Below are 22,842 nucleotides of genomic sequence, written 5' to 3' on the forward strand. Positions count from 1 at the left end.
AGTATCAGAGTTATAGTCATTTCTTTTGGCTCTGTCTTGAGCAAAATCATAAGATAATCTGGTCAACTTTTATATAAGAGTCTTAGTGAGTTATAAACTAATGTAGCTTCAGTGTTTTCCACATAGGTAACTCCATGTTCTTTATTTTTTCCTCATAGAGTTCCCCTACTCTTCTAATTAGCTTCATATTTCCCTATCCAGTGTGGAGCCCCAAACTAGATAAGTATACTAATATAACTCTGGTAGAAAGCAAATTATTGTTGAATGTAATGAGAAAATGACCTTACAATTCCTATAATAGACAGTATGTTGCTATTTCTGAATGGAAAAAGTGTAGTTTAATAAAGATAGATAGATAGACCCTAACTCAAATCCTAGCTTTACCAATTTACTGGCTTTGTGACCACAGACAAATTAAATTTCTCTAAGGTCAATTTTCTTATCTTTAAAATAATAATCTTATGGCCACAGATCTGTTTTTGTAATTAAACTATCTTATATCCTATTAACTATGGATTAAATACCAGGTCCCTTCTTTCCTTCCTGTATCTTTTTTCTTTCCTGACTGTCCTGTCATTTTTTGGTATTCCCCAATTTTTAACTCCATTTTGAATTGTGATCATTTCTCCTACTTTTCCACACTCTCTCAGTTCAGAAGATGAAAAATACAGTATGAATTTGATGCTTGGGACATATAGGAGTTTATACTCTTGGAAAGTTCAAGGAATTTTTGACAGTGATGTAGAATTTTCTACAAGTGGGTAAAACAATGGAACCGTGAGAAGCAGGGATAGTCCCAATCATATATTTTTTAGGTAAGTATGACAGATGGAAACTAAAAAGAGTCAGAAAGAGAGATGGTTGCATATCTTCATGTTTACCAACATGCAAAAGCATTTTAAACCTAAAATTCTTTCATGCAATGGCATGCAAAACCAAACGCAGAATAAAGAAAGGGATGATTGCAAAGAATGCAGAAGGTTATAGGCAACCAACTAAAATAAGCTTCAAGTTCATACAAACCTCCAACATTAAATTGCTATGTCTGATATAAATGTTTTCACCATCTAGTCTCTCTCTCTTTTTCTGTGAAAATGAAAGAGGGAAAAACAGAAAAGCATAAAAAATTAAAATGTTGTTCTTGCGGGAAAAAACTGCAAATTGGCAAACCAAAAAAATTAAATGTCCACAGCGCAGCATATGCCAACATGAAATGGTCACAAAACTACAAGGACACACACAGAACACATTACCACTAGAAAACAGATGACCCTATTCATGAATGATGGAAGAAAATGATGACCTTATTTAAATAGACAGTGCTCCTGGCTTCATTGGCTTCTTACATATTAAGTTGTTTTATGCTCATTCTTGAAATCGAACTGTTTGAGGGTTATCTTAAAATACGTGACTTAAAGAAGCTTTGAAATTCCATGTTCCATGGCATGGAGAAATGCTTTAAAACATTATTTACCCTTTTGAGGTATATTTCATACTGAGTAAATACCACAGTACGTATATCTCTAATACTTTTCATAAGAAAGATCTAAGGGCACTTAATACATGATTAGTCAATATTCTCTTCAGTAAGAACTGATACATCCCACTCTATAGTTGGGAAGAATGGGCGCAGAGCAGCAAAACACACAGTTATTAACAAAACCAGGAGTTGCTGCTACGATGGTTTCCATATAAGTATGTATCAAATATTGTCCATGATTCCAAAAATATGGTGCCACTGAAATATTCCTTATAAAGTTTAAACATGAAGGGTAGGTTTGGTCTTCACTAGTTATTTCATTGTGTTTGAAAAGATATTTTCCTCCTGGGAATTTCAACAAATAGTATAGGATTATAATTTCTTTGGTATACATATGTATGTGAGCGTATGCAAATATATATATGCGCAAATATATATCTGCGATTTGAAAGTAATTTCTTATGAAGAGAAATCAATGAAAAGAATGGATCACTGTCTTTTTAGCACACTGTAGAAGTCAGCATGGGTGATGGTAATGCAGTTTTGTGAAAGTGAAAAATGGCTGACCTTCCTCATTCTTATCAGATCTTCAGTTTTTTCTGCAAGCTGCCATTATTAAAAAAAAAGAAAAAGAAAAATGATAAAATATTGGCTCATTGAAGTTTGTTTGAACCTTTATAGTATTTTTTAAGGGAAGGGAGTTGGGGAGAAGAAAAAAATTGAGGAGGGAGGAGAAAAGGAACAAGCGGTCTGTTGGCACAAACCTGTGTTTGGTCACCATTTGAGGTGGGTACTGTGACCTCGATGTGGGTTTTTTCCACCTATATTTAAAAAATAAAGTGGTAAAAACATTTTAGATTAGTAGGTTTCTATGAGAAGCATTATTTCCAAATAAGCTGCATCTTTAAGCTGGTTGTGTAATCAACATGATGCAGTCTTATGGGGGTGTGGCAGGAAAGGATATTACTCTCAATGGTCATCGCCATCATATTTTCAAGGCTGAAGAGGTAATATGGACAGCCACATGATCATAAGAGAAAATTAAGATAATTATTCCACCGATGAAGCAAACATTTTTACACTTAATTAACAAAAAAGTACTTATACAAAAAATAATTTGGGCTTAAATAAGGCATGTGTTTTTGTTTCAGCTTTTTTTTATGATCTAGAAGTTCTTTAACATTTAAAAACAAATTTTCAAATGAAGATATCAAGGTAGGACATACATGACAAAAAGAATATCTTTACAGTTAAAGCACACATATAATAAACCACATATGACACAAAGCAGGTAAATACAAAAAAAAATTGTTAGTTGATCAATATATTTAAGGAGGCAGTTTCATCCTTGAGTTTATTAGACAACAAAACATCAAAATAAACTCAATCCAAATTGTTACTGATGCATGCAATTACTTCCGAGGATGATTTATAAATAAGCACACATAGGGCTCAGCTGCAATATTTAGCACTCTGTCATCTCCTCTCCAGGGAGCTAGAGCCCATGTGTTTGGTGGATGGACAAGATTCATCCTTAACAGTAGGAAGAGAATAACTAAGGCCTCCTGCCTAGCTTTGAAATACCTTTAGTAATAGTCATTTTATACACCCAAAATGGAGTAAGTATAAATTTAAGAAACCCAGACAGACTATTAAGAGGAGGCATTTTAGAGTGAGCAATGCCTAAACAGCAGGTATTTCAAAATTAGAAAACTTTTCATTAAGGATCAAGTCAATCACTTCCCATCATTAACTTCTTTATAGAACCCCACCAATCTGTGGTTTTGACACATTCTTTTTAATCACACTTGGCAGCATTACCTTGGAGTATAATGTCATTGTGCTATTTTCCCTGGGACAGAATGTAGAGAACATAACACCAAACTTTGTGATACTGTCAAATAAATCATAAGCACATCCAGCTATAGTACTTTTAACTACCAGGATAACTGACAATTTGGGTCATTTCTATTATGAATCCCATTATATTTGCTGTATGGTCATTAGCAAGTTATTTCCCCTAAGTTTTTTACTGATAAAGTGGAAATAATATATCCATAGAGTTGGGAATGTTTAGCAAATGGTAGTTTTAAATTATTTTGTAAAGCTTACATTAGTTATTTCAGTGAATAATGACCTGCTTTTTTCTAACAGCAAGAAATTGAGAGCCTCTACTTCAGTCTAAGAGTGGAGGCCAAGTAGCAAGGTGGTTGTGCCCCTTCGAGAACATTAAATAAGAACATAGGGGCAAGGTACTATTCCACACCCACAAAATAGGTCTTGTCAAATGACTCAAGATGCAAAAAGCTACCTCTATCTGGCACCAAATTCATGTTAGATAATGAAATTTATACAGTGTTACAAGGTTATTTTATTACTACTATTGCTTTACATAATAACGATGGCTTCAGGTAAATTCCATAATTATTTTCTGTTGCTACAAATAAAATCAACTCAGAGTCACCCTTAATTCTGTCACTACTATTATAGTAATAGAAGGTTATCAGAGGTGATTTTCAGTCTGATCTCTACACAAGTATCTCAAAACATATATGTACACAGAATTAATCAGCAAGAAAACCACCTACTGGCACTTAAATGAGCATATACCAGGAAGTGATCTCTCCCCTCTGTCAAGGTCCCAAGAGCAACAGGAACCTATTCTTGAAGATACCTCTGTCTGACCTATAGGCTAAAGAACAAGTATGGGGGCACCTGGGTGGCTCAGTTGGTTAAGCAGCTGCCTTCAGCTCAGGTCATGATCCCAGGGTCCTGGGATTGAGCCCCACGTTGGGCTCCCTGCTCAACAGGGAGCCTGCTTCTCCCTCTCCCTCTGTCCCCCAGTCATGCTTGCTTTCTCTCTCTCAAATAAATAAATAAAATCTTAAAAAAAAAAAAGAACAAATATGTTAGCAGAATACCAAAGGAATCTTAGCCACTCAAAAAGATTCCTTTGCCAACTCCAGTAATCCAACACTTCCCATTTAGCACAACAAATGGAGGGATAGTCAAAAGTGCCAGATGAGATATTCTAACATTAAAAAACTAAGGTAGTCTAACCTTAAAAAGGCACTGTTAATACTGAACCTGATGGTCAATTTCATACACATCTGGCTAGGTTAAAAAAAATACAAATATCCACCATTTGCTCAATTTTTTCTCTTTGGATTCAAGTTGGTCTCAAAGGGCAGTAAAAACAGCATGTCATGTTCAACAGTTTTGGTTTTTTGGGTTTTTTTTTTTAAATACAGTCAAAACTAAGCCAAACTGGCCACTGCTCTACAGATGTTAACTAGATACTGAACCGGGTCCAAAAGAACAGGATTAATCCATCTGCCAAGATGAGAGCATTTACTAAGGTCTTACATGGTTTAAAAAAAAAATTTTTTTTTTTGTTTTAAATTTCTTGACATATAAAAATGTAATTTTTCTTTTAAAAACTACCTCTATTAATTCCTGTTGTCAACAGTGATACTTGTATTTATGTCATTAAATCTGAACATCTCAACTCCATCACTGCTTATATGTGTTTCAAAAGCTTATCAACACATAAAAGATCAGTCCAGTTACTGTTAGTACTGGGAAATCTGCTAATTGGTGATTTTTTTTTTTTAAGATTTTATTTATTTATTTGAGAGAGAGAATGAGATAGAGAGAGCATGAGAGGGTCAGAGGGAGAAGCAGACCAGGGAGCCCGATGCGGGACTCGAACCCGGGACTCCAGGATCATGACCTGAGCCGAAGGCAGTCGCTTAACCGACTGAGCCACCCAGGCGCCCCGCCCCCCAGGTCTTTTAAAAATAAGAGAGTAACTGAAGATTTAAGACTATCTCTTACTAAAAATTGATTGTGAATATTCTCTGAAATTAACACTAAATCTTGGTTAAAATATTAAGACTCATTCACATTTGGGAAAATTAGTAATATGATAATGGAGTTTATTTATTTATTTATAAGATTTTTTGTTTATTTTTTATTTTATTTTATTTTATTTTATTTTAAGATTTTATTTATTTATTTGAGAGAGAGAATGAGATAGAGAGCATGAGAGGGAGGAGGGTCAGAGGGAGAAGCAGACTCCCCGCCGAGCAGGGAGCCCGATGTGGGACTAGGTCCCGGGACTCCAGGATCATGACCTGAGCCGAAGGCAGTCGCTTAACCAGCTGAGCCACCCAGGCGCCCTAATTGGTGATTTTTCAACAAGGTCAGTGACTGTGGGTACAATCAACTCAGAACTGTAAGCAACTCAGTGGCATAATCGCCCCTACATAAGGATCTTCACCGTTTTGTAAACAATTTGATTTGAACAACCACACAGATGTGCTTTATGTAATACTAACTGGGATATTCTCTAGGTATGTTGCACATATACTCATCTTAGGAAATCAAATTATATTTTAATTCCATTAGCAGAGCTTACTCTTAAAAAGGAATGTGGAGATTCCTTCTGGTTGAACAAAAATTATTTTTAAGAGCAGATGATCACAGTGTTAAAAACTCTTTTCTTTTAGATATAAGTTAGATAACAGCAGTGTAGGTAGGTCACCTGAAAACTCAGATGGCTTAGTCTTCATGACATAATTCTATGAAAATATTTTACAGGTTCATGGGGAATACTTTCTTTTAGAAAGAGTAAAGAAGAAATAACTTTGTTAGAATTCTACAAGAATCAATGCTTTGAAAACCTTCCTGGCCAAGGAGTTAACATGTCTAAATCAGAAAGTATTAACTGAATTTAAATAAAAAATTTTTTTAAAAATCAGAAAGTAAACTAGCCAGATATCTGGACTTACGGCATACCTTCCACGCTTCTGTGGGCTCTGGCTCAGCTTGCTCGGGCGGCACTTCTTCCTTTTGCTCTTCAACCTTCACTGTTTCCTTCTCTGCTTTAGAAACCTCTGTGTCCTCACTCTGAGCAATGGCTGGTGCAGAGGTGGGCCGGGGACTTCGGTCTGAATCAACAGCTGCTGCTACATAAGAAAGGGAAAAGGAAAGATAAGTGAAGGCAAGAGTCACAATACTACTTCAGAGTCACCAGGTAAAATAATTGTGAATCCAGGACACAGTATCCAGCAGGCTATCATACAGAAAGTAAAGAATAAATCATTAGTGCTCTGCCAGGTAACTGATGGCATTAAAAAAGCTAAAACAGAAAAGTTAAACTATGCTATCATGTTCCATAAGGGGGCGGAGGGGATCAAAATAAGAAAAGAAATTAAAAACTCTTTCTATTAAAAAGTTAGCAAGACTGTTTAACCTTGTACTCTGTTAGTTTTAAGAACCTGCAATGTAGTCTATGGAGAAAAAAAAAGAGGTTAATTAAGTCTGACTTCTTTCATGAAGCCATATTGACACACAGATCCATTTATATATAGGTGATTTTAGGAACCTAAAAAATATGTTCTAGGAAAAAAGGATCAAGTCTGATTTCTTCCATGAAGCCTGCTTGGAATGATTACAAAGTAACTTGATAAACTGATCTTGTAAGATATGCACACTTTTTGATGCTTAAAGGCAAACCTTTGAACCAGATACTTGCCCTTTTAACAAGTCATTTGATTAAAATAATATGAATTCAAAACCTTTGGCCTTTAGTCCTTAAAAAAAAAACAAAACTTTTTTGAGTTCTCTCCTACCTTCTCTCAGAATCTTATAATTTGTATTACAGTCCCTCTTCTCTAACATACCTAGGGCAGTGGTTCTCAACCAGGAGTGATTTTGTCCCTCAGACAATATTTGGGAATGTCTGGAGACGTTTTTGATTGCTACAACAGGGGAGAGAAGTAGGAGGGGGTACTGGCCAAGGTTGCTGAGATTAAGAAACCTTGACTTAGGGAAAAGGCTGTATATAGACTGTTCTAGAGACAATACGCAATATAGGCTTATGACAAAAGCTTGATCTTTTCAGAGTTAATAATTCACATATACATACTTCATAGTAACCTCACTTATCTGGCAGTGTCTGGGAATGCAGTGTGTCTCCACATGATTTGTTTATTTATTTTTAAGTAGGATCCACGCCCAGCATGGAGCCCAACTCAGGGCTTGAACTCATGACCCTGACATCAAGACCTGAGATGAGATCTAGTTGGATGCTTAACCAACTGAGCCACCCACATGCCCCTCCATGTGATTTAATATTTCCGATGACAGATCATTATCCTTTCATGTACTGAGATTTTTAAATTTTAATTATTTTTGCATGGAAATCCTTACAACTTTTATTGTATGCTTTCCTGCCTTCTTAAACTGAATATACTGAATTTTTTTTAAAGATTTTATTTATTTGACAGAAAGAGACACAGCGAGAGCGGGAACACAAGCAGGGGGGAATGGGAGAGAGAGAAGCAGGCTTCCCGCAGAGCAGGGAGCCCGATGTGGGGTTCGATCCCAGGACCCTGGGATCATGACCTGAGCTGAAGGTAGACGCTTAACGACTGAGCCACCCAGGCGCCCCTATACTGAATTTTTTTTTAAAAGATTTTATTTATTCTTTCTTTCTTTTTTTTTTTTGAGAGAACATGCCCGGTCGGGGGAGGGGCAGAGGGAGAGAGAGAGAGAGAGAGAGACTCTTAAGCAGGTGCCATGCCCAGCCCAAAGCCACGCTCCATCTCACAACCCTGAGATCATAACCTAAACTGAAATCAAGAGTCTGACGCTTAACTGACTGAACCACTGAGGCAATTCTGAATTAGTAGTAAATATTAGCTAAAACAAAGGAATTCCATGAATCAGAACAGATAAAAAATTGGAATTCACAACTACTTCGTACATACAACTCCAAGAAAAAAATGCTTGTTACCCAGTAATAATCTCCAGTGAAAGAAATCATTCCTCAAAGGATACACAGGAAAAACAGGAGAAACACAGGAATCATCTATCTTCCAGTGAAAATTCTGTGGCCTCTTGCAAGTCCTTGCTTCTCATGGGTGCTCTAAGCTACTCAATGCAAGAATGGCAGATGGCAGACCAAATCTAACAACACAGGGGAATGTGACAAAATATTTTGCTCACAGTTGTGTTAAACTATCATTATACATGTGTATTCACACCTCCTCTCAAAGAATTAATTCAACTCTGCCTGGCATCATAGAAACATAGCCCATGCTTTCACCATGTGTTATTTTGCCACTTGCATTTGGTTTTGATCCAATACTAATACTGCAGAGCCAAATGATTTATGTCTTTGGTATTCCTAGCCCTGGCAATCTGTACTGTCTGTGGAAAAGTAGGTATAGGGCGCCTGGGTGGCTCAGTCGTTAAGCGTCTGCCTTCGGCTCAGGTCACCTAAATCTTGTAATAGCTAACAAATAAATTCACAAAACTGAAGAGCCAAAACATCTTAAAAAACAATCACTACCCCCAAAAAATATACAGAAAAGCATTGAATTATGCAATCAAAATGGGAGAATTATATGGTGTGTGAATTATATCTCAATAAAGATGTTTAAAAACAACAACAACACTAATATGATTTTCTGCTCTGATCCATACTTTGTAGTCTTCTTACTGAGAAAAGGAAAGAAATTTGCTTCTCTCTAGGGCTCCCAGGTGAAATCTTTCACTTGAATTGCCTATCAGTATGTGCATAATTAATTATTTCCCAACATACTATTGAAATATTAACCCATAACAAAAAAATACAAAGACTTAGAGGTATGACATTAAAAGTTTTAATATTTCGGGTTTATAAAGTATTTTTATATCCATTGAGTGTGCATTCCCTAACTATTCTATAGAGTTAATACCTTCTACATTTTACAAATGGTGAAACTTTATGCCTCTCTTTCTAACTGCCAGTTTCCACAGTTATACCTACTTTTCTTTTTCTTTTTCTTTTTTTAAAATTTTATTTATTTATTTGACAGAGAGACACAGTGAGAGAGGGAACACAAGCAGGGGGAGCGGGAGAGGGAGAAGCAGGCCTCCCGTCGAGCAGGGAGCCCGATGCGGGGCTCGATCCCAGGACCCTGGGATCATGACCCGAGCCGAAGGCAGATGCTTAACGACTGAGCCACCCAGATGCCCCGGTATTTGTTTTGTTTTAAAGCTCCAAAGATGATATGGGTGTATTCCCCTGGCAAGAATCACTACAACCACTATTCACCAAGAGGATGAATTGTCTAGTTGTGTGACCCTAACAAGTTATATAATTTTTTTGTGCCCCAGTTTCCTCATGATTAAACCAAGAATTCCTAAATGCTTCTTGTTCATTAGGTTGTTGGTACTAAATAGGAATATACAGAAATGGTTTGAAAAGCGAAAAGTGCAACGAAAATATAAGCTGAAAAATCTTTGTCATCATTATTAGCTATCCTTGTGACTTACCACTCTAACGTATAAACTGGGATCTCAAGAACCAGTTTTAGCGTCTCAGCTGGTGAAGCAGATGCTCTGAGCAGCAGATAGAACACAAAAGGGAGTGTTCATATGTATCATTAAAATGAGGGCGTTTATAAAACAATTCTTGTAAAAGTTTCCTAATATACCATCTCTAGCTTAGAGGCTTATATTTTATATATTTATATAAATATATATATATATAAAGAGGAGGGCCTAACAGGGAAAAGTCTCTTTCTTAAGATGAATAGAGAAGGATCTAGGAAAAGGAGGGAAAAACAGTTTCCATAGACCTGTTTCTAATTCTTGTACTGAGAAGACAGCACACAGAGAAAAAGAAGACATTTGGAAACAAAACTAAAAAATATTGTCCTATTCAGTTTATTTGTAATTCAGAGACTTAAAAGATAGTACCACACACGTAAAATACTTAGAACAGTGCCTGAACATACTAAGTGCTCAACAAATATTACTATTTTTTATTCTTCCTCTTCTAGAAAAAAAAAAGTCATCATGGTGAACAGTAAAAAAACATGGGTCTGAGAGAACAGTCGTAGACTCTACTTCTAGTTTTGTTGCTATGTGACCTTAGGCAAGTCACTTAAATTCTAAGATTAGGTTGTAAGAAATAATGAACAGCAATGGGTATCCATTTCAAGAAATGAAAAACAGTAGTTCAGTAAAAGTAGAAAGAAAATAATGAAGATATTAGCTGGCATAAATTAAAATATATATAATATGAGAAAACAAAAAAACCCCCAAAAGTTGGGTCTTTGAAGATATTAATAAAATTAACAGATCTGTAGCAAGATTATTCAAGAAAAAAAGAAGCACAGCTTACCAATATCAGGAACACAAAAGAAAACACTGCTATAGTTCTTAGAGATATTAAAAAGATACCCAACGTTATATGAATAAATTTAAAAATTTAGAGGGAGGGGCACACTGGTTAAGCGTCCGACTCTTGGTTTCGGCTTGGGTTGTGAGATCAAGCCCAGCGTCAGCTCTGCACTTGGCATGGAGTCTACTTAGGGCTCTCTCTCCCTCTCCCTCTGCCCCTCCCCCTGCTCCCTCTCTCTCTAATAGATAAATAAATCTTTTTAAAAATTTTAGATGGAATAGGCATTTCCTGGAAAAGCACAATTACCAAAACTGAAACAAAAACTAGAACATCTTAATAGTCCTTTATCTAATAAAGACATTGAATCTGAAAGTAAGGAACTCCCCCACAACGAGATCCCTAGGACCAGATGGCTTTATCAGTGAATTCTTCCACACACTGAGGAAAAAATACCAACCTTACACAAACTCTTCCAGAAAACAGAAAAAGAGGGAATCCTCCTCAATTTATTTTATGAGGCCACCGTACACTTGATAACTAAAACCTGACAACATTACAAGAAAGGAAAATAACAGGCCTATCTCTCTTATGAAAATAGTTGGGGGCGCCTGGGTGGCTCAGTCGTTAAGCATCTGTCTTCGGCTCAGGTCATGATCCCAGGGTCCTGGGATTGAACCCCATATCGGGCTCCCTGCTCTGCGGGAAGCCTGCTTCTTCCCTCTCCCACTCACCCTGCTTGTGTTCCCTCTCTCACTGTGTTTGTCAAAAAATTTAAAAAAATAAAATCTTAAAAAAAGAAAGAAAGAAAATAGTTGCCAAAAACTCTAAAATAATACACAAGAAAAACATTATAATCAAATTGTGTTTACTCTGAGGATGCCAAGTTGGTTTAAGGACTGAAGGTCAATCAATGTAATCCACCACATAATATAAAAAGGGAGAAAAATCATATTATTATAGCTGACCCTTGAACAGCACTGGGCTTAGGGGTGCCAACTCCCTCTCACAGTTGAAAATCTGTATATAACTTCTGACTCCCCAAAAACTTAACTCCTAATAGCCTATTGTTGGCTGGAAGCCTTCCTAAAAACACAAACCATCAATAAACACATTATTTTGTATGTTAGGTATATTATATACTATATTCTTACAATAAACTAGAGAAAAGAAAATATTAAGATAATCATAAGGAAAAGAAAATACACTGATAGTATTATGTTGTATTTACCAAAAATCATCTGCCTATAAATGTACCCATACAGTTGAAAACCATGTTGTTCAAAAGTCAACTATATATCAATGAATTAAAAAGCACTTGATAAGTCACCATTCATTTATTATTTATTTTAAGATTTTATTTATTTATTTTGACAGAGAGAGACACAGCGAGAAAGGGAACACAAGCAGGGGGAGTGGGAGAGGGAGAAGCAGGCTTCCCGCGGAGCAGGGAGCCCAATGCGGGGCTCGATCCCAGGACCCTGGGATCACGACCTGAGCCGAAGGCAGACGCTTAACGACTGAGCCACCCAGGCACCCCAAGTCACCATTCATTTATGATAGAAACTTAGGAAACTAGGAATAAAAGAAAACTTCCTTAACTGATAAAAGGTAGCTAACAAAACCTAGAATAAACATCACACTTAGTTATGAAATACTGACGGTTTGTCCCTGACACTGGGAGTGAGACAAGTATAAAGAACTCCTACAGCACTGCATATTATATAAGACTGATGGATCACAGACCTGTACCTCTGAAACCAATAATACATTATATGTTAATTAACTGAATTTAAATTAAAAAAAATTTTTTTAAAAAGAACTCCTACAAACTAATAAGACAACACAATAAAAATATGAGCAAAAGTTTGGAACAGGCACTTCAGAAACGATGATATGCAAATGACCTACAAACTACGAAAAGGTACTCAACTTCATTAGTCATCAGGATTTGAATGAAGGTTTGAAAAATTAAGCAACAAAAAAAAAGCAGTACTTTTCTCCCACGTAGAAGGAATTAAAGAGGGACAACAGCTGAAATAGGATATTCTAATGCACTTAAAACATCCAATGGCAAGTGGAACATAAGATCCTGCTCACATTCAGCTGACAGGAAAAACATAATCTTATTTTCAACATTTATTAAGCATTTACAGTGTAACAAGAATTATGGTAATTATCAAGACCAGTAAAGATCAGGCATCTTTTAAAAAAAATCCTCAGAATGTAAAGATAGGAAGAAGGCATCCTGGAATATATGAAGGTAAAAAGGGACGGATCTGGGTACCAGAAAACGTACAGGATTCTTTTTTATTTTTTTAAGATTTTATTTATTTATTTTGAGGGGGGGAGGAGCATGCGCATACGGGTGGGGCGGGAGGGGCGGCAAAGGGAGATGGAGAAGCAGACTCGCCACTGAGCAGGGAGCCCAACGTGAGGCTCTGTCCCAGGGCCCCGGGATCATGACCTGAGCCCAAGGCAGATGGTTAACTGACTGAGCCACCCAGGTGCCCCAACATATAGGATTCTATCCTAAGTTTGTACTGACAGACTATGTTAACCCTGGACAAACTTTTTTTAGGCTTTAGGTTTCACTTCTGTAAAATCAGGTGGCTGGAATAAATGATTTCCAAAAATTTTTTTGAAGTTCCCAAACTCTGTGATACTAATGGTAAAGCCACCAAAGCTATCTTTCCTTGGAAGGTCTTACACGCTTTTGTTTTAGAATCTCAACCATTACCACAGCATTTTGAAGACATCCCCCACCCCCCCACCCCCCAGGGCATAGAGTGTAATTTAATAAGAACTAGCTAATATTGGTCAATAGAGACAACAATGTCTTGAATTGTGACATTTCTACAGCTAGAAAAAGACAGACAGTCGGGATATAATTTCTAAAAGTAATGTAAGTCTCTCTATAAGTAAAGCTTTCTAATTTGTTTAAGATACCAAAGCTCATTAACACTTGAATCTTTGGTTATCTTTGCTATTAGAAAGGACACATCAGGCATAATATCTAAATAATGAAGAATTTCTACTTAGTGGAAAAAGCCATGGGATATGGTATCAGACAAATATAGGTCTAGCTTTGCAACTTACTATCTGTGAGATATATTGAACAAGTCACTTAAACTTTCCAACCTCAGTTTCTCACTGGAAATTGTGGATAAAAACAATAAAAATAATAGCTCCCCAAACCCAAGGTAAACTGAAAGTAGGATGCTTTACTGGACAAGGAAGGAGATGCCTGATCATGTTATATAAATATGGCAGACATGAGGATTGAGTGATCATATCTAAAATTTACCTTGTCCAAAACGGAAGTCTTGATTTTCCATACGCCCAACTGTGCCTCTCTCTCAGACTTTCCCATTGTACTAAATGATCAAGCCTAGGAATAAACCCTGATTTTCTTTTCCATACCATCTCCAACACTTAATTTATCAGTAATTCTGTCAGGCCTACCTCCAAAATGTCTTTTTTTTTTTTTTTTAAAGATTTTATTTATTTATTTATTTATTTATTTGGCAGAGAGAGAGAGCGCATGCACACAAGCGGGGAGGGGGGTGGCAGGCAGAGCAGGCAGAGGGAGAGGGAGAAGCAGGCTCCCTGCTGAGCAAGGAGCTCGATGCGGGACTCGATCCCAGGACCCTGGGATCATGACCTGAGCCAAAGGCAGACACTTAACCCACCCAGGCGTCCCCAGAATGTATTTCTGACTAGTTTCCCCTGTCTTCATTGCCAATACTCAAGTCCCAGCTGTCATCACCTCTCACCCAGATCCTGCAACAGACTTCACCATGCTTCTGCTTTACTCCCCCTTCAGTGGAGCATTCACCCAGCAGTCAGGGTGGTCTTTTAAAAATGGAAATCAGATCATATCACTCCCTCTAACCGCTTTCCACTGCAACCAAAATAAAATCTAAATTCTTTAGATGGCCTGCAAGGCCTTATATAATCTGGCCCCTCCCACTTCTCTGACCTCACTTATTCTATTTATTTATTTATTTTGCTCCTTTCCCCTGTTCACTTAGGATCTAGACCTGTGCTACCCAACATGGAGCTACCAGCCACATATGGCTATTTAAATTTAAATTTAATTAAAATTCAATTCCTTAGTTACATAGCCACATTTCATGTTCATAATTGGTCACATGTGGCCACAGGCTACCAAATTGGACCTCACTAAACAGATTTCCATCAGAACACAAAGTTCTCCGGGACGGCACTGATCTAGACCCATGCCAAGCTCATTCCTACCTCCAGGTCATTGTACCTGCTACTCCCCCTTTGAGAATGTTCTTCCCCAGATGCTGGGATGGCTAACTCCTCATAATTCAGGTCTCAGTTCAAACAAAGCTCCTCAGAGGGACCTTCTAAATTTAGATATAGACCACTCAATCTCAAACAGTTTTCTGGTCTCCCCCATCCCCAGACACTCTTTACCCATCACTGTTTTATTTTCTTCATAGTACTTATTACTATCTGAAACTGTTTTGTTTTATAACTGTTTACCCATAGAATGTAAGCCCTGCAAGGGCAGAGACCATGTTTGTATGTTCACAGCTGTCTCGCCAGTGACTAGAACAAAACTTGACATGTAGGAAAGGTAAAGTAAGTTGTTGAACAAAGGAATAAGTAAGTATCGGAAAGAACATGGATTTTGGAGTTAAACCAACCTGTACTCCAATCCACTTATCAGCTATCATATCTTAAGAAAACTTATTTAATCTTTGAGCCAAATTCCTAGTGTCTTCATGATGACTGAGTAAGACAAAGCGTGTAATCTGCCTTGTCCTCTTACTATTAAAGCATCCCCTTCAAACTCAGGACAGTAGAGAAACATCAGAAAGACAGAAGCATGACTTGCAAAATGGAAGCACAAAAGTTCCACTCCTTGGGTAATCTCTTTTCCAAGTGTGACTGACTCATTCTGGATTCCTCTTAAACTGAGCGAGGTAGCTCTGTTAATGCAACAAACCAAAATATGGCAGCATAATTCTGGACAAAATAATAATGCTGTGGCCAGAATATTAACAATATCTTAATAATAACTACTATTTTGGGGTCACTTATTAAGTGTTAGCCATTGTGCTAAGCACCATATATACATCATCTGATTTATTCCTCACAAAAACTCTTTGAGGTATTATTATATTATCACCATGCCCATTTTATAAATGAGAAAACCAAGGCACAGAGATTAAGTAACTTGCCCAAGAAGACAGATCATAAATGCAGGAGTTGAGGTGGACCCAGGTCTATCTGAGGGTAGAAACCAAACCTTTAACTTCTGTAACATACAGTTTCCTTTTACAGTAGATAGCATAGAGCTGGGCCCTGATGACTCCCTAATAAATACAATCAACAATACTCTGTTTTGGTTACTGCCTTCTGAAATTTTATTTATTAGCCACCTTTGTTGTTTAAGTGGCATAAAGAACTGAGTATGGCTTTATTACTTCATTTCAGGAATACTCTCAAATCCTTGAGACTAGGAAAAATTCAGAAATATCTTCTGTTGGTACACACAATCATGAAAATTATCTATTTCCTCTCTATTTTATTTAAACAAAATTTAGAGACTCCAATAACACAACTGCTTTTTCTGTCTCTAATTGCCACAGGGCAAATCATCTAAACTTTTTAAATGAATGCTCTAGTGAGCCAGACCCTTTTCCTCTTTCCTACTTGAAAAAACTACTCTTTAAAAACATTAAAGAGTAGGTTTTAGTTCGGTATATGACATTAGGTTGTCACGCTGTGGTAGAGATTCTGCATTTGAATTCTGATTCTAGTGGTGTTCATCTACTACTACCTAGCAGCAGAAACTTGATCTAGTTACTACTCTCTCAGAACCTCAGTTCTACTTTTCTTAAGATTCCACTGAAACAATTAGTAAGATCCATTTCATTTACCACTGAGATTCTTTAATTTGGCTCCCTTATAGACAACTGAACTTCTTTTATCTTTCCCTAATGAGTTAGGATCACAAGAAATCATTAATACTCAATACAAACCTCCATCAAGGCTCCGGGATGCCCGTTTGCTTGCTGTACGCTCGAAGTGTGGGGCAGGCCTGTCAATCAGGGCACTAGCTTGCCTGGTCTGCGCCTGAGTCCGGCCACTGTATCGAAATTTGGATCCCAGTGCAAGAAATTTGCTTTTAGGAAGGGTGTCTGTAGATGTCAGTCTAGGGTGGAAAAACAAAATTGTATGTATTATCTCACTCTAATGAGACTGGGAGAGTAAAGACAAAAATCATGAATTAATCTCATTTCCTTATAGTTACTAAGACAGAGTTCCAATCAAACAATCATTATTTTAATTCTACATCATTTCTCAAAGCAACATGTATAATTTAATTGTGGCCTATATTAATAATATCATCATATATCCCTATAGATAGGGCCTTATGGTTTTCAAAATGCTTTTATAGCACTGTAATATTTTCATTACATCCATGTAATATTTTCATCATTTTACAGATATAAGAAACTGAACTTCCAAAAAGAAGTTACTGCCTTAAGATCACATAGCCGAGATTGGGCAATAACAGGGTCCAAGCCCAGAGCACTTTTTCCACTCTATTAAAATAATTTTGTCAAATGCACTCCAAACTCAATTAGTGCCTGTTAACCTATTTAATTGGTTACTTGGTGTATTTATCGCAGTTAGGAACCCCATCTTCTTTCTGTGCTATACCCTGTAATCTCTTTTGCCACGGCATTTACCGCACTGACCTGAAACAATCTATGTGCTGGTCTCCACTACAAGGCTGTGGGCTCTCTATGGGTAAAGGATAAAGACTATGATTTATTTACCTTTGTGTTTTCACTCCTGGCATAGTGCCTGGCATGAATTTGCCACTCAGTAAATGTTTGCTGAATAAATACATCAATTGCTACATCAAACACTACCAAAAAGAGAGTACTTTTTCCCTTTGGGATAGTTTATTTTAATTCAGTAAATATTTACTTTCTTTTGTGTGATGAAGCATTACATATTAATATATTCTCTTATTTGATAAAACAGATTCAAACATACTGTCCTACAAGTAAATATTTTGGGCTGTAGTTGAAATCTATACCATACATATTAAACATTCAAAAAACTCTTTCTCACCTGTACCCTTTTAGTTTTTTTTAAAGATTTATTTATTTATTTATTTATTTATTTATTTATTTATTTGAGAGTGAGAGAGAGAGAGAGAGAGAGAGAGAGTGTGTGCAAGCACGCATAAGCAGAAGGAGGGGCAGAGGAAGAGAATCTCAAGAAGACTCCTGCTGAGTGTGGAGCCCGCCATAGGACTCAATCCCACAACCCATGAGATCATGACCTGAGCCTAAACCAAGAGTTGGATGCTCAACTGACTGAGCCACACAGGCACCCCACCCTTACCCTTTTTAAAAACTCTATTTTCTTGGTTTGATTTTAAAGATGAGGATGATAAAAACATAAATATATCAATGCCAAAAATTAAGATTCCTTAATTGGTTATGAAGTATACCTTCATGTTTATTCTGAAATGATAATTTTTTTAAAAGATTTTATTTAGGGACGCCTGGGTGGCTCAGTCAGTTAAGCATCTGCCTTCGGCTCAGGTCATGATCCCAGGGTCCTGGGATCGAGTCCCGCATCGGGCTCCCTGCTCCGCGGGGAGCCTGCTTCTCCCTCTGCCTCTGTCTCTCTCTCTGTCTCTCATGAATAAATAAAAAAAAAATAAAATCTTTAAAAAAAAAAAATAAAAGATTTTATTTATTTGTCAGAGAGAGAGCACAAGCAGGGGGAGCGGCAGGCAGAGGGAGAGAGGGAGAAGCAGGCTCCCCGCAGAGCAGGGAGCCCATTATGGGACTCGATCCCAGGATCCTGGGATCATGACCTGAGCCAAATGCAGTCACTTAACCGACTGAGCCACCCAGGCACCCTGAAATGAGAATTAAAATGTTCTTTTCCCTGAGTTTTCTTCCTGTCTCCTGTGCTATCGTGCTAAGTGTGATATGAAAACACAAATAGAAATAAAAGATATTATGAAAAAAAGATATTATGGTCATCTCTCTTGAGAGCCATTCATAAATAGTCAAGTTTATTTATAAATGACATAGCATGAGATCTGGGATTTGCTTCAAAATACTCTGGGAAGAAGTGGGAAGTAATGGGTAAGGATATAGATGAAACAAGATTGGCCTTGGGGTGATAATATTGAAGGTGGGTGTAGGTACAAGGGTAGTTCATTATACTACTTTCTTTACTATGACCATGTATGCAATTTACAATAATAAAGAAAATTTTCTTTAAAAGGCAAGCTGACAGCAACTAGCTGGTTCTCCTTTCAGTGCCGGTGATTACTTGTGTAAAGTCTGTCTTCTCTGCTAGATTGATTATTCCCTCAGGACAGGGACTAGAACTATCTTGTGGTATACTCTCAATGCCTACTACAGTGCGTACACAAAGGGTAAGCACTAAAAAAATGTTTGGTAAATGAATACAAAGGGTTAATGATGTGGCCTCTTGAAAAGCTGAGCAGATGAAACTTCCTCCTATTTTCTGATTATCTGATACAATTGGGCTTCAAAGATGGCTCTCTGTGCCTCTTTTCGGGGGTTGATTAGAGCCTAGATAACGATCAGCTTCCTACCTTTCACCTTCTAATCTAACAGCCCCACAGAAAGTAGGTAAGCAATGCTTTAAGAAATTCCATGTGGAGGTAAGTCAGGGTATTTCCCCCTCACAGACTAATTTTAGCTCCAGTTAGGATGATCACAGAGCCCCTAGTAAACACAGATTCCTTTTCCTCCCTTCTATTCTCCTTCTACCACCCACAGAAAGGTGCTCTGGGAATGTTAAGGAATATTTTTCAACCCAAGGGAGGAGAACTGGATTTATTTTGTCTTGCTTAAGATGATCTCACCTGGGCTAAATAAAAGAATGCCAGCCATACAAAGGAGGGAATTTCAATAGCAGGTTTAAAATAGAAACATGCATAAATAATTTATCCTTGAAAAATACTTAAGTGAGAACAATACCTGAAAAACGTGTGATGCTCTACACAGACTTTCCATAATTTCTTAGCTGCTCGGTAACTGGGAAGTTTGAATCCAATGGTACTCTCATATTGTTCTTGCTATAAAAATGCGAATAAACATGAAACATGATTATTTGACTAAAGTGATCCAGTACCAGAGAAATATGGTGTTACAGAAGAGGACATTATAAATGAAAAGAATGTTACTACTAGTTTAAGAAATTGAAATTTTTCAGTTGAAATTGAAAATTTTCATTTGAAATTTTTTCCTACTTACCAGAAGAGATCTACTCACTTAAGGTGGCTTTTTCCACAGCAGAGAAGCCAGGGAATGCATCTTATATTATTCATGCATTTTATTTTGTTCAGAACCCACTCCCCCCTTCAGACACTGTACATTTTTCTGAGACATAATTAAGTGACCTTTTGACTGTCCGGACATTACTCTTCCTTGGTTACTGTCTACATTTGGGATACTTGACTACAATATGATCAGGGAAGGGGAAAACGTGATTCCTCCAATCAATCAATATTATTATGCAATTGTTTTTAGTAATGGGAGCTAAAGATTTTGGCTCAAACTAGATTCCCGAATTATTAAATGTTTTCTCTTTTCTTCCCTTGACTGACCATTATTTATCTGGAGACCTCTTTGACTGAAGCAAATCATAACCTGCCAAGGATACGAGAAACACTGTCCTGCTAGTCTTTTGCCTCTTTGTTTCTACCTTAAGCATACAAGATAGAAAAGAAACTGACATTTATATTTAGTGCCTACTAAATATACTACATATACATACTATGATTAGGTAGTATCATCTATATTTTTACACATGAAGAAACTAAGATCAGAGAAGTTATTTGCTCAGTCTCATAGCTATCAAGGGGCAGAACCAGATTTTCATGGTTTCTACTACATGCTACTGCTATATCATCCTCTGTAGACGTAACACTTCACATCTCAAAATCCTTTTGTTGTTCCTAATTGCTTTCTTCAATAAGAATTCTATGTTTTAGGGGCGCCTGGGTGGCTCAGTCGTGAAGCGTCTGCCTTCGGCTCAGGTCATGATCCCAGGGTCCTGGGATTGAGCCCCACATCGGGCTCCCTGGTCAGGTGGGAAGCCTGCTTCTCCCTCTCCCACTCCCCCTGCTTGTGTTCCTGCTCTCACTATCTCTGTCTCTGTCAAATAATTAAATAAAATCTTAAAAAAAAAAAAAAAGAATTCTATGTTTTAGTATGTATCATGTAGTTGACTTTCAAAAGACCCAAGGACTTCCTTTATCCTATTTATTTGTGTGTGTGTGTGTATAAATTTTCTGCCTTCCCACATTAAAATGTAAGATAGGTTAGGGATGGACTCTTATTCACTATTATATGCCTAGACCCAAGAATAGTGCCTGGCACAAAGCAAGCCCTCAATCAATAAATATTTGGTGACTGAATGCCTCTTAGATTTGAAACTTTTGAGGGAAGACATTGACTCCTCTTTGCTAGGCACAGGTAAATAATGATGGTATTAAATAAATGTTTCATTGGGCCTAACCAAGATTTTTAAGGCTGCACATCCAGTATTTCCACGCTAAAATAACAAGCCATTTTCCACCAGCAGATGGTGATACACACACAAAAAAAGCCATATACATTAGTGCATTACTTTCTCGTTTAGAGCTTTTACAGCTGTCATCTCATTTGATCTTCAAATCAACTGTGACAGAGAAGGTATTATCCCACTCAAATGATAAGGAAGCTGAGCCCTCGATTTGTACTGGGTATTCTGCTTAGTAGCGGCAGGGGCAGAGTAGGAGCTAGAACTTTTTTTAATTCCTACTTAAATAATTTTCTGCTGTGCCATGATGGCTCCTAAATGTAAAAGTTAAGTTTGGTCAGCATTAGTATATCCTAAATCTTGAACACCAACTAATAACTGAGTCGTCTGGATGAGCTGAACAACCAACTCTATTAAAAATCTAGAACTTGACCTAGAATACATTCTTAGCAACCACTAGGAGCTACACATACAAATAAATCTTAATTACATGAGGTAAGGTGTTGGTGGTGCAAAACATGAGTACCTTAACCCCACAATTTCAAAATCTCCTGCTACTTAATTTATAAATATTTATAAATACTTCCCCATCAAGGATTTTACCGGAAGTAAATAAGTTTATCAACCCAAGATTCACTTTTGGCCATGATATATTTACTTACATACAGAGAAATGTCCAGAAGATCAGTAGTAAGGAAGACAAGAAGCATTATGGGGCAGATTAATTTAGAAAACAGAATTACCAGTTCCTGAACAGTTAGCTACAAAGAGATGTCTCAGATGACATAATAAGAAAAGCAAGAATGAAGAGATGTTTTCAACACGGCCCATGCTTGATTCAGAAGGAAAGAAGCATGAATGCTGTACCTCTCCAGGACGGATCTTGATGAAAAAGCTGCTACGTTTGTAAGAAATCTTCAACACTTTGGGCCAAGGAAAGCGGTTAATCCTCAGCTTATCTTTATAAACCAGAAGGCCACTAGAGCAGACACCTAGGATGATATCCACTCCTTCCAAGTCCTGAAAAAGAAAAGTGTTAGCAGTTCAGTCTTCAGCAAAGTGCTCAACCCGTGGTTGACTATTATTTGATAATCTGAAGATATCAATAACCAAAAACCCTTACAAAGCATACATTAAAAAGTAAAGCTTGACCTTACAATCATAATCCATGGGACTACTGAGTCCATGTAAAAATGTTACCATACCACTGTGAGTGAACACCTGCTCTTTTCTTGTCCAAGAAACATGGACGTACACATCTTACCCACTGAAGGAACTAACTCCTAGAAGGAGCCATGAAGCCACCACAGCCACCCCTCAAAGCCACCGTGAAATGTCACTGGGCTTGCACTTCTCCCATAAAACTGAGCCTCTGTATTCTCCAAAAAGGTGTTCCTTAATAATCCAAAAAGAGGGGCGCCTGGGTGGCTCAGATGGTTAAGCGTCTGCCTTCGGCTCAGGTCATGATCCCAGGGTCCTGGGATCGAGTCCCGCGCATCGGGCTCCCTGCTCCTTGGGAGCCTGCTTCTCCCTCTGCCTCTCTCTCTCTCTGTCTCTCATGAATAAATAAATAAAAATCTTAAAAATAATAATAATAATCCAAAAAGAGGCA

At 37.4% G+C, this 22,842-nt stretch overlaps 1 protein-coding gene across 26 annotated transcripts in view; it reads right to left on the bottom strand.

Annotated features, from left to right (window-relative positions):
- The window catches only part of EPB41 (erythrocyte membrane protein band 4.1), a 199,679-nt gene that overhangs the window by 45,888 nt on the left and 130,949 nt on the right, over positions 1-22,842 (bottom strand). For 9 of the 26 annotated variants that reach the window (XM_064589641.1, XM_064589642.1, XM_064589629.1 and 6 more), the window contains 7 exons: positions 22,098-22,250; positions 19,685-19,782; positions 16,679-16,851; positions 6,281-6,450; positions 2,245-2,301; positions 2,048-2,086; positions 1,024-1,086 (listed from right to left, as the gene is read on the bottom strand). In XM_064589641.1, coding sequence (XP_064445711.1) covers positions 1,024-1,086; positions 2,048-2,086; positions 2,245-2,301; positions 6,281-6,450; positions 16,679-16,851; positions 19,685-19,782; positions 22,098-22,250 — 753 coding nt within the window. The remainder of the gene's footprint in view (positions 1-1,023; positions 1,087-2,047; positions 2,087-2,244; positions 2,302-6,280; positions 6,451-16,678; positions 16,852-19,684; positions 19,783-22,097; positions 22,251-22,842) is intronic. The other 17 variants (XM_064589640.1, XM_064589625.1, XM_064589636.1 and 14 more) reach the window with 8 other exon arrangements.

This window comes from Mirounga angustirostris, unplaced genomic scaffold (genome assembly GCF_029215605.1).
Source record: "Mirounga angustirostris isolate CCGP_5_RB_7025 unplaced genomic scaffold, mMirAng1.0.hap1 SCAF_4, whole genome shotgun sequence".
NCBI classification, from domain to species: domain Eukaryota; kingdom Metazoa; phylum Chordata; class Mammalia; order Carnivora; family Phocidae; genus Mirounga; species Mirounga angustirostris.